Source organism: Neovison vison, chromosome 7 (assembly GCF_020171115.1).
Source record: "Neovison vison isolate M4711 chromosome 7, ASM_NN_V1, whole genome shotgun sequence".
NCBI classification, from domain to species: domain Eukaryota; kingdom Metazoa; phylum Chordata; class Mammalia; order Carnivora; family Mustelidae; genus Neogale; species Neogale vison.
Window position 1 is genome coordinate 45,004,630 of NC_058097.1, and position 14,031 is coordinate 45,018,660.

The window sequence follows — 14,031 nt, forward strand, 5'->3', positions numbered from 1 at the left end:
GACTTTTTATAGGCCCTGGCCCGTCCACCGCAGGCGCTGAATCGGTGTCACCTGCACGGCTCCCGTGCTCATTGGTCAAATCTCCATCCCCAACCTTCTGCGCAGCTGCGGTCCTGGGCGCCAACCCCACCCCCCCGCCCCGCCCCGGGACGTGGCAGCATCTTTCTGCCTCTGCTCTTTTCAATGAAGACACCGGGTTCGTTAAGCTGCTTTATTGTTAAGTTGCTTTATTGTTCGGGTGAAGATAAGGCCCTGGCATAAGGAAATCAGAGTTAGGTTAGAAACTGGGAGATCAAGGGAGAAGGCACTAGGCGACCATCTTTACTAACTCTCCTTCTCTGGGGATGAGGAAATGGGCATCAGGTGGGAGGCAGCCAGACCCTAGGCCTCGGTGGCTCTCAGAGCTTGGAGAAGGTGACGTTCTTCAGTTCCTGCTTCTCCAGTGCAGCCTGGACAGACTTAACGATGTCCTGGGTTTGCAGCATGCTCATATTCCAGGTGGCCTGGACGAAGAGAATGGAGAGCAATGGCAGGGGCAGGGAAAGGTTGGGACTGGGCCAATGAAAAACAGGGAAGAGAAAGCAGCGCACCAGTCAGAGGACAAGGCCTGCAGAGGGTTGCTGGGCCCTGACTGGTCGCTCTGGGACCAGAGAAGGGCTGTGATTGGCTGGGCGCAAAGCCTTACCGCGTAATTGAGGCCCTCGGCCACCGAATGGTTGCGGGAGTAGACCAGGTTGATCTTGGTGCTCTGTACCGCCACGGGGCTCTTGGTGGAAATCTCGGCCGCCAGGGTGAAGGCCGCATCAAGCATCTGCACCTCGTCTGGGAACACCCGGCTGCGGATGAAGGGAATCCGTCGTGGGGGAGAGAGGGGAGGTGGCCGTCTGCCAAGGAGTCTCACCACCCCCCATGAGTAAGTGGCCAATCACAGCAGAAAGCAGAAAACCGCCCACAGAAATTAACCAATCAGAGCAGGGCACTGGACTGCAGCTTGAAGAGTTGACCACCCAGATAGAGTCAGCGCCCATGTAATCCCATGAGGGTACACTGGGACCCAAAAAGCCCAGCCCAGGTTACCCCTGAACTCTGAACAGCACAGGCCGCGTCTCCTACCTGACCAGCCCACTGCCCAGGGCCTCATCAGCCATCATCTTGCGGCAAGTGAAGGCCAGCTCGTTGACTAGGCTGCAAGAGGGCAGGGCAGGTCAGGGGACTGCAGTCATCCTGGATCCAGGAGATGCGCTGCAGTCCCCTCCCTGGCTCCTCCACCCACCTCTGGTTTCCGATGACTTTGGGCAGTCTCTGCAGCGTTCCCACGTCAGCCGCCAAACCTATGTCCACCTCCTGGGGGGAGCCATGATGTCAGGATTCAGTTTGTGCCCAATACTGCCTCCGGCCATGCAACCTCAGTGCCAATGAAATCCAGCATCTCCTGCAGCGACCCCACTCCCACCTCAGAGACTGCCTCCCAAACACCCCATTTTGTTGTCATCCTTCAGCCCAGAACACAGCCCACCTCCCAATTCCTCTGCCTTCCCAACTCCTTGACGTCAGTCACATCTCCTGAGGGAAGCCCTCCAGCCCTCCCTGTCTGACCCCCCCTGCCTCTACAGGCTCCATCCTGCCCTGGGTCCTCCCCATCACTGATCCCAGCAGCAACCTCAACTTACTCAGTCCAAACCCCATGTGGACTGCACGGCCTCCCCTTCCCTTCCTTCATGGCCAAAGTGTTTTTTTTTTTTTTTAAGATGTATTTATTTATTTGAGAGAGAGAGAGAGTAGAGGGAATGGCAAGGGGAGAGGGAGAATCCCAAGCAGACTCCCCCCGCACTGAATGTGGAGCCTGATGCATGGAGCCAAAATCAAGTTGGATGCTTAACCAACTGAGCCCTCCACAGGCACTCCCAAAATGTTACTTTTTAAGGCTCAATTCTGACTAACTCTTCCACAAGGCCCTTGCTTCTCACCCTCACCCCCTTAACCTGTTCTTTTGCAGCTCTACTCCCCCCCGCGCCCCCCCCCCCGCCTGCCACACATCGCCCACCTCTAAGCAGGATTTGAGGAAGGAGCGCAGGAGGAGGGCTCACCTTCACCTGGAAGAAAGCATCCTGGGCACAGTACCGGATGTCACAAGCAGTGATGAGATCCACACCTGCAAGGGGGAGGTCAGGGGCATTGACCAACCACAAGGACCAGCCCCTCCTCCCAGATGATGGGGTTGTGCCTCTGGGCAGGGTTTAACTAGCAGCTGATCTGAGGCTGGAGGTCCCTGCCAGCCAACAAGCGCCCAGCTACACCAGGTGCCCGGAAGGGTGGTGGGTTGCTCAGACTCACCTGCACCAATGCAGGCCCCATGGATGGCGGCGATCACGGGCTTCGGGCACTGCAAGAGGGGGCAGGAAGGGTGGGGTCAGAGCTGGTCCAAGAAGGATGGACAGGGTTCAGGGTGTGTGTGTGTGCCCCAACAATCCCCCAGAGAACCTTCTCGATGACACTGAAGGTCTCTTGGTATTTGCTGATGAGGCTACGGAGGTACCAGCTGGTGCGGGCTGCATCATCTCCTTGGGGCTGCAGGATTTCCGAAGCCATGTCCATAAGGTCGATACCTGGTGAGCAGGCATGAGGAGGTTCACATAGCCTCCCAGGCACCCCCTTCCCCTGCCGCCCCCATGGCCCCAACTAGAGGTCAGAACTCAGACTTAGCAGATTCAAACCCCCAAACCACCACAGTGGAGAAAGGTACTCACAGCAGGATCTCACAAGGGATAGCATATGGGGTATGAAATAAACAAAAGCTAACATTTATAGGGTCATTACTCACTTTATCCTCCCAATAGGCCTATGAGGTGGGTCCTATTACTATCTCCATTTTACTGGGAGTAAACTGAGGCATGTGACGCTTAAGTTATTTGCTCAACAAGGTCACACCGGCTTGGGAGCATTGGCACTGGGACTTTAAGCCCAGAACCATGCACTGGCTCCAGAGGTCATGCTTTTCACCATCACACCCGGCGGCAGAGGAGACAAGTGTCTGGGCATGAGTCCATGGTGGTAACATTTCGTCAGGACGACTGGAGATGGAGCAATTTCTGTGGGCTCCAACTGCAAGACGATCTCAAATGTAACCTTTCCTCCAGGAATCATTCTCCAGGAATCTGTACTGTGGCTGAAACAGTTTCCCCTGGTCTCCCTGCTCCCAGCCCTGCCCTGACTGGTCCCCATACGCAGCCAAACAAACTGGTGAGCACGTCAGGGCCTCCTTCTCTTCCCTCCCATCTCACTCACTTGGAAGAGGATACAAGATGTGTGCCAAAACCTTACCAGCCCTCATGAACACCATTCCCAGCCTGTCGCTTTGGGCACACAGGCCTCCAACTGCTGTGCCAACACAACCACACAGTACCTTCCCAGGGTTTTGTTTTTCTACCTGCAGCTCTCTGCCTAGAACAGTCCCTCCCCGAGTGGTGGTCAGAAGACTGACTCCAGAGACACCTGGGGGGCTCAGTCGGTTAAGCGTCTGCCTTCAGCTCAGGTCATGATCTCAGGGTCCTCGGTTCAAGCCCCGCATCAGGCTCCCTGCTCAGTGGGGAGTCTGCTTTTCCCTCTCCCCCTCCCCACCTGCTTGTCAAATAAATAAATAAATAAATATTTCTCTCTCTGTCAAATAAATAAATAAAATCTTAAAAAAATAAAAAAAGAAGACTGAATCCATCAGGACACAGCTCAAAGGTCACCTCCTTGGGGAGGCCCACTCAGGCTACCATGGCTAAGGAGTAGTCCCATCACCTTCTACCTCCCTCTGTGTCTTATCTTGGTCACTGCCCTCTCCTTATCATTTAATTGTGTGCTTAACTCATTTAGTGCCTGTCTCCCCCTCTAGAATGTGAGCTCTCTCTAAAAATACCTCTATGTGCTCTAAATATCTCTTAACATGTGCTCTCTCTCCATACCTCTAAATGCTCCAGATCTGATTCATAATCATTGGAGTGGAGTTCTGTCTCTCTGTCCACTACTGCATCCCCAGTGCCTAAACAGCCTAGTGTTTGTCTGGTGATGACAAGTGCTGGAAGAAAATTACAGCAGGGAGTGGAGTGTGTTGGGGTGTGTAGGTGTAGCGATGGCTGTTGCGGTATTAAATGGGGTGGTCAGGAGGGCATTTGGGGGGCTCAGGTTGAGGGACTGACTCATGGTTTTGGCTCAGGTCAAGATCTCAGGGTCTTATGATACCACCCTGCGCTGGGCTGGGTGCTGAGCATGGAATCTGCTTGGGACTATTTCTCCCTCTGCCCCTCCCCCTTGCTCTCTCTCTAAAATAAATCAATCTTTAAAAAAATAATAATAAGTGGGGTAGTCAGGGGCCATCTCCCTGAAAAAGTGACTTTTTTAAAAGAGAGAGTGTGTGCATGAGTAGGGGTGGGTGGGATGGGAGAGGTGGAGGGGCAGAGGGAGAGGGAGAGAATCTTAAGCAGGCTCCATACTTAGCATGGTGCCTGATTGAGGGGGCCCCCATCTCACAACCCTGAGATCATGACCTGAGCCAAATCTGAGAGTTGGATGCTTAACTGACTGAGCCACTCAGGCACACCTGAAAAAGTGAGTTTTGAGAAAAGATCTGAAGGAGAGGGAGGTAGCTATAGGGATATCTGGGATCAGAGTTCCAAATGTCAGGAAGAGCCAGTGCAAAGGCCCTGTGGTAGGAATGCCCCTGGTCTGAACACGGAGGAGGCGGGGACCTAGATGACCAGGCAGACTGTGTGGGGCCTCATGTTCCAGGGGGTGGTCTTTGGCTTTTACTCTGAGGGAGAGCTTGCTATGAGAGGGTTCTGAGCAGAATCATCCACCATTTTCTTCCTTCTGGGGTTAATCATTCTTATCCTTTTGCCTCTGAACAATGCTATCTGGCAAACCTGAAAAACCATTCCCATGTGTGGCCACACCCCAGTCCTCTGGGGCTCCCCGGCCTCCACAGCTTGTTTAAGTATGAGAGACCTGAGGAATTCTTGATCAGGGTAGAGTTGAATTTCCATGAAGTAAATATCAGTAAGACAGGACTCCACTGTGTAACCTTGGCCAGGCCACTTCATCCTCTGGGCCTTGAGTTTCTTCTCCAGAAAATGAGGGCAAAACCCTCCCGAGAGCCAATGGAAATGCAAGGACTAGAGGAGACAGAGCCCCAGAGGCCCTTCTCTCCATGCCTGTCATGTCCTGGCGTCACAGTTACTGTTGCTATGCGCCCCATTTCAACAGAGGCCAGAACCACCCGGATCAGCCCACCAGCATCTGCCAGCTTCCACAGCATGTTTGTGAAGCCTGTGTGACTCAGTGGAACCCACGATGGTGGTGGGGCTCCCAGAACCTAGCGAGGCACCTTGCAACACCTCCTTTCACTGGCTTTTCCGGTTTACCAACCCTACCCATCCCTGCACACACCCGGTTTTTGCAACCCCTTGAGATAAGGGACCAGACTGTGGTCCTAGGTGTCCTCTCTCCAGGTAAGAACTGCTCACTTCAGGGCACTTGGGTGGCTTCATCAGTTAAGCCTCTCTCTGCTTTCGTTCCGCTCAAGTCATGATCTCAGGGTCCTGGGATCAAGCCCCACGTGGGGCTCCTTGCTCAGCAGGGAGTCTGCTTCGCCCTCTGCCTGCCGCTCCCCATGCTTGTGCACTTTCTCTCCATCTCTCTCAAATAAAGAAAGAAAAAAAAGTCCCCCATCTGGCTCCCCTGGGAACCTCTAAATGCTCCAGATCTCATTCATAATCCTAGTCCTATTAGTCACTATTCTAAATAATAACAGCTACATCAACAAAAGTCCTACACGTTTCAGGGGCACTTGGAGGGCTCAGTCGGTTAAGCATCTGACTCTTGATTTCAGCTCAGGTCATGATCTCAGGGTAGTGAGATCAAGCCCCACACTGGGCTCTGTGCTCAGTGGGGAGTCTGCTTGAGATTCTCTCTCACTCCCTCTGTCCCGCTTCTGTTCTCACAAGCATTCTCTCTCTCTCTCTCTCTCACCAAAAAAAAAAAAAAAAAAAAATCTCAGCTCTGCCATTTCCCATCTGTGAGAACCAGGCAAGTTTCTTCACACATAAAATAGGGGATGATAATTGCACTTGTCTGGAAGGGCTCCGGGGAGAATTAATTAATATGTGAACCATGTCCAGACACTGCAGATATTAAATAACTGTGGGCTACTTCCCTCTTTTTTTTTTTTCCTTAATTAATGGTTCCGTTCTATCGTTGGAACTACTAATTACATTGGGTTTCTTCTTTCTGGCCTTGAGAGCCTTGCTGCTCGAAACGGAACCAGACAGCTATGGTCAGCTGGGAGCTAGAAAGGTGAGGGCCGCAGGCCTGGCACCACCACCATTGTAACCCCATCTTTCGCTTCTCAGGCATAAGTGCCATGAGGACGAGGGCCGAGAACCAGGGCCCCGTTTTCTAGGTCACTGGCACTCAGAAAGGGGCTAGCATTGGAGTGTTTCTGGCACAAAGGAACAAAATCAACAAAAGGAGAATGGAGAGGGGGGAGAAAGTAAACATGGAAGGCTAAGTGGGTTAAAGCCTCTGCCTTTGGCTCAGGTCATGATCCCAGGGTCCTGGGATCGAGCCCCACATCAGGCTCTTTGCTCAGCGGGGAGCCTGCTTCGCCCACCCCCCCCCGCCTCTCTGCCTGCCTCTCTGCGTACTTGTGATCTCTGTCTGTGAAATAAATAAATAAAATCTTTAAAAAAAGAAAGTAAAGGGGCGCCTGGGTGGCTCAGTGGATTAAGCCGCTGCCTTCGGCTCGGGTCATGATCGGGTCGGCTGGGATCGAGCCCCGCATCGGGCTCTTTGCTTGGCGGGAGCCTGCTTCTCTCTCTCTCTCTCTGCCTGACTCTCCGCCTGCTTGTGATCTCTCTCTCTGTCAAATAAATAAATAAAATCTTTAAAAAAAAAAAAAAAAGAAAGAAAGTAAATATGGGACACGTAAAGAAGTTAACAGGGGAAACAACCAGAAACAGATTGTTTACTGTGTGTCTTCCCCACTGGGCTCGCAACCTCCATGACGCCAGGGCCTGGGGCTGCCTCAGTCACCACTGAGTCCTCTCCCTCTGGCTCTCCGCCAGCTGGTGCTCTCTCTTGCTCACTCTCTCTTTCAAATAAATGAAGAAAATCTTAAGAAAAAAAGATTCATTTATTTATCTTGGGGGGTGGTTGGAGAAAGGACATGAGCTCAAGGGGCAAAGAGAGAGGCAGAAAGAAATCTCAAGCAGACTCTGTACTGACCTTGGAGCCCCAGCATGGGACTCAATCTTATGACCCTGAGATCACTACCAGAGCTGAAACCAAGAGTCAGATCTTTAATGGACGGTGCCACCCAAGCGTCCCGTGAGTTGGCTGTTTTTAAAATTTCTAGATTGAGAGGAGGCTGGAAGTTGTGTTTGAAGAACCAGAAAGGAGAGTCCAGGGTGACCGTTACTGCTGGAAAGTGAGGGGAAAATTCCAGAAAAGAGAGAGCCAGAGAGGAGAAGCCCCAAATTCTGTGGACAACCTCTGCCCAAGTATCTTGTTAACCCATGAACCATGCATGCAGCCCAGCAAGAGATTTGAAAACTGATTCGATAGGGCGCCTGGGTGGCTTAGTGGTTGAGGCCTCTGCCTTCAGCTCAGGTCGTGATCTCAGGGTCCTGGGATCGAGCCCCGCATCGGGCTCTCTGCTCAGTGGGGAGCCTGCTTCCCCTTCTCTCTCTGTCTGCCTCTCTGCCTACTTGTGATCTCTCTCTCTGTCAAATAAGTAAATAAAATCTTAAAAAAAAAAAAAAAACTGATTCGAGTGGCGTATGGGTGGTAGTGGGTTGAGCCTCTGCCTTTGGGTCGGGTCATGATCCCAGGGTCCTGGGATCAAGCCCCACGTCGGGCTCTCTGCTCAGCAAGGAGCCTGCTTCCCCTCAACCTCCTCTCTCTGCCTGCCTCTCTGCCTGCTTGTGATCTCTGTTTGTCCAATAAATAAATAAAATCTTTAAAAAAAACTGATTTCAAGTAAGCTGCTAAAACAGGAAACTCAACATTCTTTGGAGGTACAGCATAGGACCCAGAGTTTCCACAGCATCTTTCCATATCCTAATAACTGGGATACAGTCCAAATTTATTCCAAATGCAAACAAATAGAAGAATGAGGCTCAGTCTTTCAAGAGAAAAGATAATGCACGGAGACTGACCCCAAGGTGACCCAGATGTTGGAATCAGGAGGCAAAAGTTTTAAAGCGGTGGTTAGAACAATGATGCAAAGAGAAATATGCAAAGAGAAGTAACAAGCCATGGAACTTCAGAAGAGAAATGGCAAATACAAAAAAAGAACCAAATGGAAATTTGAGAAACAAAAACTACAGTATCTAAAATTTTCAAAATCGCTAGATGGGCTTCCCAGCAGCATAGAGATGACAAAGGATTCTGTGAACGTGGTCAATGGAAATGATCCAGTCTGAAGAACAGACCTGTGGGACAATTAAAAGTTCAAACAGACATGTACTTGGAAATCAGTTTGTGCGTGTTGAGTAATTATATGAAAGCACGTTATTTTAGTACACTTTAGTGACATTTTATTTATTTATTTTTAAGATTTTATTTACTTATTTGACAGAGAGAGAGATCACAAGTAGGCAGAGAGGCAGAGAGAGAGAGAAGGGGAAGCAGGCTCCCCACTGAGCAGAGAGCCCGATGCGGGGCTCGATCCCAGGACCCTGAGATCACGACCTGAGCTGAAGGCAGAGGCCTCAACCACTAAGCCACCCAGGCGCCCTTATTTATTTATTTTTTAAAAAATTTTATTTATTTGACAGACAGAGATCACAAGTAGGCAGAGAGCCATGTAGAGAGAAAGGGGAAAGCAGTCTCCCCGCTGAGCAGAGAGCCCAATGCGGGGCTCAATTCCAGGACCCTGAGATCATGACCTGAGCCGAAGGCAGAGGCTTTAACCCACTGAGCCACCCAGGCGCCCCACTTTAGTAACATTTAAAAACAAAACAAAACAGGGGCGCCTGGATGGCTCAGCCAGTTAAGCGGGTCATGATGGAGCCCCACTTCGGGCTCTCTGTTCACTGGAGAGGCTGTTTCTTTCTCTCCCTCTGTGCCTTCTCTATCTCAAACAAATAAATAAAATCTCGAGTCCCGCATCGGGCTCTCTGCTCGGCAGGGAGTCTGCTTCCCTCTCTCTCTCTGCCTGCCTCTCTGTCTACTTGTGATCTCTGTCTGTCAAATAAATAAATAAAATCTTTAAAAAAAAAAAAAACCACCAAAAAAATAAAAAAAACAGACTGAGAAGTTAAGGGCCTTGGCCAAGGCTATGGATCAGACTTCAAAGTCCATCATCCTGTAATGTTCTGTTGGACTCACTTTGGTACTTGAATGTTTTAAATTAAAAATAAAAAAATTAAAAAAAAAAGATAAAAATGGAAGTTAGAAACTGGTTGAAACCCTAGTTAAGAAGCATTGCTCTATTTCCAGAAGCAGGGGAGACTAGTAGAGGCGGGGGTGGAGAGTACCCAGTACCTGCAGTGAACAATTTTCCTGCACCAGAGATCACCACAGCCCGACAGTCGGGGTCTTGTGCTATCTTGTTGAAGCACTCCACCATCTCTCTGGGAGGGACAAGAAGAGAAAGGCTGTGTCTTGGAAGGGTATCCCCTGCCCTCGTGTCACCTGCTCCCCACACTCCACCCCTACCCATTCTCTCAGCCCCTGCCTCCTCCTGCAGGCAGACCTCCGTGATCTGCAGGCCCTACCTCCAGAAGGCTTTGTTCATGGCATTCCTCTTCTCAGGCCGGTTTAGCTGCACATGCAGGATGTGTTTCTGAGCAGCTGTCACCCGAAGGGACTCATAGTTGTGGTCTGGCGCGTCTCTAGGGGCTGCTGTGGAGGCCACATCTTGAGCAATGGAGCTCATGGGGCGAAGGCTAAGGCTGAGACCTGGGTGGGTGGGAGCCATCACTCCTGGGGAGACAAAGGAAAGAAGAGCTGTTCATGACCCCAGGTAGGGGGTCACAGTGCTTCCAAGAGCTGAAGGCACACACATTTCCCCTCACTGATGTTAGACTAGGGAACGCAGGTCCCTAAGAAACCTTAGGTTAGTGGGGATACAAGCTTTCAGATTATGAGTGCACTTATCAGTGGCCTCAGTGTGATGACTCCTTCAGACCCTTGATCATGGGACTGACCCCACATTGGGAACACTAAGCTGTCAGCAACCCAAATGTAAGACACAGGCTTACAGGGACGCCTGGGTGGTTCAGTTGGTTAAGCAGCTGCCTTCGGCTCAGGTCATGATCCCAGCGTCCTGGGATCGAGTCCCACATCGGGCTCCTTGCTCGGCAGGGAGCCTGCTTCTCCCTCTCCCTCTGCCTGCCTCTCTGTCTGCCTGTGCTCGCACTCTCTCCCTCTCTCTCTGACAAATAAATAAGTAAAATCTTTAAAAAATAAAATAAAAGACACAGGCTTACAGAATTAGGGAGTTCTTTGGTTGGGAGCATATGCACCCTAGTGTTAAGGTGGTCAGACCGGGTCCCGGGACAGGCCTCCCCATCCTAAGGTGGCTATGACAGCACTACAGAGCAATGGACTTCCAGAGGTCGAGGTGACTCACGTCGTATCAGCAGGCTCCGCAGACTGCGAGACACCACCACGGCTGCTGCCATCGCAAACTAGTAGCTAGGTGGACTAACCCAAGAGACAGGAAGAAGCCAAAGGGGCGGGCACGACGCCACCATGTTTGGCGAGGGCACGGACGCCGCAGCTTGATAGCGGTGACGCCCGTCTTTCCGCCATCTTTACTAAGGGTAACCGGAAATACCCTTCCTGGTCCGCAGACCGCGGTTAGCAATGTGCCTTTTGCCCCAGTAGGAACGTGGCCCATTTTTGCTGCGGGACATTTCGTCACAGCGCTGTTTTATAATGGTGGAAAAATTGGAGACAGCTGAAATGCTCAAAGATATAATGGCAGAATTACTGCAACCTTGCAATTTTGTCACATGCACTTATACCTTGTTAACGGAAAAGAAAAACATTTTCCGGTACTGAGTTTACCCCAGTAAGACAATGAAAATATAGAGGAGCCAACATTGCGCGCTCTCTGTGTAATCTGTTTGAATTCTCACACCACCAAGAGGTCGTACTATTTTTTATTTTGCCCAGAGGAAACTGGAGCTTGGGGGAGGGAAAGTCATTAGCTCAAGGTTATCTGGGCTTCAGGAGTGCTGAAGAAGAGATTTCTGTGGCTCTGAAGTTCACGTTCTTAAAATAATTTCTTTTTTTTTTTTTTTTAAAAGATTTTATTTATTTATTTGACAGAGAGAGATCACAAGTAGGCAGAGAGGCAGGCAGAGAGAGAGAGGAGGAAGCAGGCTCCCCGCTGAGCAGGGAGCCTAATGCGGGACTCGATCCCAGGACCCTGAGATCATGACCTGAGCCCAAGGCAGCGGCTTAACCCACTGAGCCACCCAGGCGCCCTAAAATAATTTCTTTAAAAAATAAAACTATGTTGGAAAAAGCCCATTAACGCAAGAGCATTGAAAGTGCCATAAGATTGCTTAAGCATGCTCTTTCAGGAGAAGTGCACCAAGGTGAACAGAGGCCTCCAGGCGAATGGGATTCTAAGAAATACCTTGCCTTCTTGTGTCATAGACGGTAAGCTCTTTTGGAAAAGACCCAGTGACTTACACCGACAGAGAGGTATTTTTACTTATCCATATAATGGGAAGCTCTGAAGCTACTGTGCAGACGCCAACACACGAGAGGAACAATTTCAAATTTCTCAAACTCACAACCCCAAGATCCAAAGTCACGCTCTCAACCAATTAAGCCAGCCAGGTGCCCAAAGAGAAGTGAGGGATGTACATTTAGCATGATCTGTTGGTGTAAAAAGATGGTTACATATGGCTGTTTGTGCATAGAATATAGTACATACATAGAGGATATCTGGAAGGAGATTCAAAACTGCTAACAAGGGATGAAAACTGGGCGCTGGGAGGCAAAAATTGGAGTATTTTCTTATGCCCATGATTGGCTTGAAAACAAATCCTAGAGGATTTAGAGGTTTACGGCTGTAAGGTGACTCTTGTTTCTCCTTTCCAGAGGTTGTTTGAAACTTACCCTGGCGAAGCAGTTTCTACATTCCATAAACGCCATGTGACTTCAGATATGAATAATCCGAGTTCAAAAGCTTCACAATAAATTCAAGTGGGTTTTTTCTGAGATTTTTTTTTTAAGATTTTATTTGACAGAGATCATAAGTAGGCAGAGAGAGAGGCGGAGTGGGGGCTGGAGAAGGCTCCCCACTGAGCAGAGAGCCCAATGCAGGGCTGGATCCCAGGAACCTGAGATCATGATCTGAGCTAAAGGCAGAGGCTTAACCCACTGAGCCACCCAGGTGCCCCCTTTTCTAAGATTTTTAAAAATTTATTTGAGAGAAAGAGAGCACAAGAGCAGGGTGAGGGGCAGAGGGAGAAGCAGACTCCCCACTGAGCAGAGAGCCTGATGAGGAGCTTGATCCTGGCTGGGATCATTACCCAAGCAGAAGGCAGACGCTTAACAAACTGAGCTTAAGAAATCTCTACACCAGGGGAGCCTGGGTGGCTCAGTCGTTGAGCGTCTTGCCTTTGGCTCAGGTCATGATCCAAGCCACCGGGATGGAGCCCCACACTGGGCTCCCTGCTTGGGGGGGGGGGGAGCCTGCTTCTCCCTCTCCCACTCCCCCTGCTTCTGTTCCCTGTCAAATCAATAAATAAAATCTTAAAAAAAAAAAAAAAATCTCTCTACACCCAGTGTGGACATCAAACTCATGACCCAGAGCTCGAGTCACCCATTCCACGGACTGAGCCAGTCAGGTGTCCCAGTGAATTTTCAGGTGCACATGCATGAACAAGGCACAATGGTCCTCACTTGTTCTCTGCAGCAGACTGCCTTTTTTCCACCATGAGTCAAGGTTCTTAAAGCAGGTTCCTTCCACCTACAGCCCCCATGCCCCACCCCAACCATCTACACAAGTTCCCATCTACCACAATTGCAAAGTATTACATTGTAAAATTTTTTAATATTTGACAGACACTGGGAAAAAGGGAACACAAGGTGGGGGCACGGGGGGTTGTGAGAGGGAGCAGCAGGCTGGAGAGGGAACACAAGCAGGGGCAATGGGAAAGGGAGAAGCAGGCTTCCTGCCAAGCGGGGAGCCTGATACAGAGGGCTGATCCCAACAAAAACCGTGAGATCACGACCAGAGCTGAAGGGAGACTGAGCCACCAGGGACCACCCAGCATGGAATCCAATGCTGGGCTTCAACTTCCAACCCTGAGACCAAGACTTTGCTTCTTGGTGTCTTAACCAGATGCCCCAAATTATCAGACACCCTGAATTATCTTTTAACTCAGCAATTCCACTGCTAGGAATTTACCTCCAGATCAGTTATCAGGGAAGTTGGCTTGAGGGATTTGTATGCATAGCAGTACTGTTTACAGTAGCAAGAAACTAGATTTTACTTTTAAGACCATGGAAAGGGAAATGACACTCCCCATGAGCTACCGCACAGGGGTAAAGAAAAGAAGGAAGCTATGTGTGTGATATGATACAGAACAGTGCACAGCATAAAGCATTTTGTTAAGAGAATTTACGTGGGTGGGGAAAGACGTCAAAAATTGTTAAAGGGACTGGGGAGCAGACCTTCACTTCTACCCGAGATCTTATTTTCCAATCTTATAAAAACCGAGGACTTACTTGGCAGGATGAAAGCGCTTTTTTTTTTAACTCTTGAAATTTGTAGCACCATTTACCTCTTAAAAGAGGACTCTCCAACTAGATTCAGCTTCCTTGGGCAGGGCCCATGAAGAAAGCCACCAGCCCTCTTCCCAGGTTTTCCTCACCAGATTCCTTTTAATTCCCTGCCACATTCCTGGGCTGGGCCGGCAGCTCCCAAGGGCCCATAGCTGTGTCTCGGCCTGCCTGCTCTTAGGCTGGAGACCGGTGGGAGGGAAACAGACACACCCTGGAATCCCAGTAAGCGCAATG

General features: G+C 50.2%; 1 protein-coding gene across 2 annotated transcripts; it reads right to left on the reverse strand.

The window, feature by feature from the left end:
* Window positions 1-197: 197 nt before the first annotated feature.
* ECH1 (enoyl-CoA hydratase 1) lies at window positions 198-10,792 on the reverse strand. 2 transcript variants are annotated; one of them, XM_044256562.1, is made up of 10 exons: window positions 10,619-10,792; window positions 9,762-9,969; window positions 9,529-9,617; window positions 2,482-2,606; window positions 2,335-2,383; window positions 2,088-2,152; window positions 1,274-1,344; window positions 1,114-1,185; window positions 686-836; window positions 198-503 (listed from the first exon to the last, which is right to left on the reverse strand). In XM_044256562.1, exons 1-10 carry the CDS (start codon window positions 10,668-10,670, stop codon window positions 399-401), a joined length of 987 nt encoding a protein of 328 aa, XP_044112497.1. In that variant the 5' UTR covers window positions 10,671-10,792; the 3' UTR covers window positions 198-398. The 2 variants fall into 2 exon arrangements, with proteins under 2 accessions (XP_044112497.1, XP_044112498.1); XM_044256563.1 differs by lacking the exon at window positions 10,619-10,792 and adding an exon at window positions 10,476-10,580.
* Window positions 10,793-14,031: the final 3,239 nt, after the last annotated feature.